Source organism: Propithecus coquereli, unplaced genomic scaffold (genome assembly GCF_000956105.1).
Source record: "Propithecus coquereli isolate 6110/MARCELLA unplaced genomic scaffold, Pcoq_1.0 Scaffold469, whole genome shotgun sequence".
NCBI lineage: Eukaryota > Metazoa > Chordata > Mammalia > Primates > Indriidae > Propithecus > Propithecus coquereli.
In genome coordinates, this window is record NW_012150496.1 from 147,576 (window position 1) to 148,879 (window position 1,304).

A 1,304-nucleotide genomic window follows, 5' to 3' on the forward strand; every position below is an offset into this window, starting at 1 on the left:
AAAAAAAAAAAAAAAAGAAAAGAAAACCGAAGTGTTTTATTGTGGTTTTTTTCCTTTGTTTACTATATTGTTTTCTCCTAGAAGGTTTGATGAGCCTTCTTCGTGAAATGGGAAAAGGTTATTTAGCTTTGTGTTCATACAACTGCAAAGAAGCTATAAATATTTTGAGCCACCTGCCTTCTCACCACTACAATACTGGTTGGGTACTGTGCCAAATTGGAAGGGCCTATTTTGAGCTTTCAGAGTACATGCAAGTAAGTAAGAAAAATGGTTATATATGCCTTTCTAGAGATAATTTAAATTTAATTAAAATGCCCATGCTTGAGAAGGCTAAATCTAAAAGATCAATATTTATTATGTAATGTCTATACATTTATTTTCTCAGTATTTATAATTTATAGATACAATTCTCTCTTGTGTTAAGGGGTGAGTAATTTAAATTCTTTGGAGTTTCTTAAGATTTGTAAAGAACCAAGTCATCAGTACATCCTTATGTGGAATACTTGTATCCTACATAGTTGGATCTGAAAATACGTATTTACCGTGTAATAGATATTTATAATCTAAATTCTTTCTTTATATATACAGAGTATTTACTGAGAAGAATTTTTGGCATTTAATATGTTTCATAAACTTGAATGCTGTGAAGAAAATTGTATTTAATTGAGGACACAAAGTCCTCATTATAAAGCTTTTATTATTTTAATTTTAATTAAATTTATAATTTATCTATTTATGCCAGAAAAGGAGAGGATGATTAACCTAAAGCCAAAGAAAATTCTAATTTCTAACTTAAATTATCTCCCAGTCTTCCTTCCCAAAACATTTTCTCCTACTGTCCCTTAAAATTTAAAAAAAAAAAAACTTTAAGAAACCTATATATTAATAAAATATCTCTAATGTGGATTATTTAAAGTTGATATAAGGTAACATTTTTGCTCAATTTACTTTCAGTTCATTTATTCAGTATATATTTCAGTGCTTATTATGTCCTACCTAGACTTTCTTCTAGACTCTGTAACATAGCTAGATAGATAATTTCTTGTCTCTAATACAACTAGAAAGACAATTTCTTGCCTTTGTGGAGCTTGGCTTGGAGCTTATAGTAAGAGATGGATTGTAAGCCAATAAATGTATTAGAACAGGTAGCAGTAAGTCATATGAAGAAAAATGAAGTATGGTCCTGTTTTTGTTTTTGTTTTTTTTAAGTGTGCTGCTCAGAGAAGGAAGGTTACTCCACCCTTCACGAGTAATGCGAAGATCTAGGGGGAAAGTGTTCTTCCGGGCAGAGAATATATAGAGAG

General features: G+C 30.1%; 1 protein-coding gene across 1 annotated transcript in view; it reads left to right on the forward strand.

Annotated features, from left to right (window-relative positions):
• Positions 1-1,304, forward strand: part of CDC27 (cell division cycle 27) — a 110,297-nt gene that overhangs the window by 70,851 nt on the left and 38,142 nt on the right. Inside the window, exon 9 of the mRNA XM_012655228.1 lies at positions 18-254. Coding sequence (XP_012510682.1) covers positions 18-254 — 237 coding nt within the window. The remainder of the gene's footprint in view (positions 1-17; positions 255-1,304) is intronic.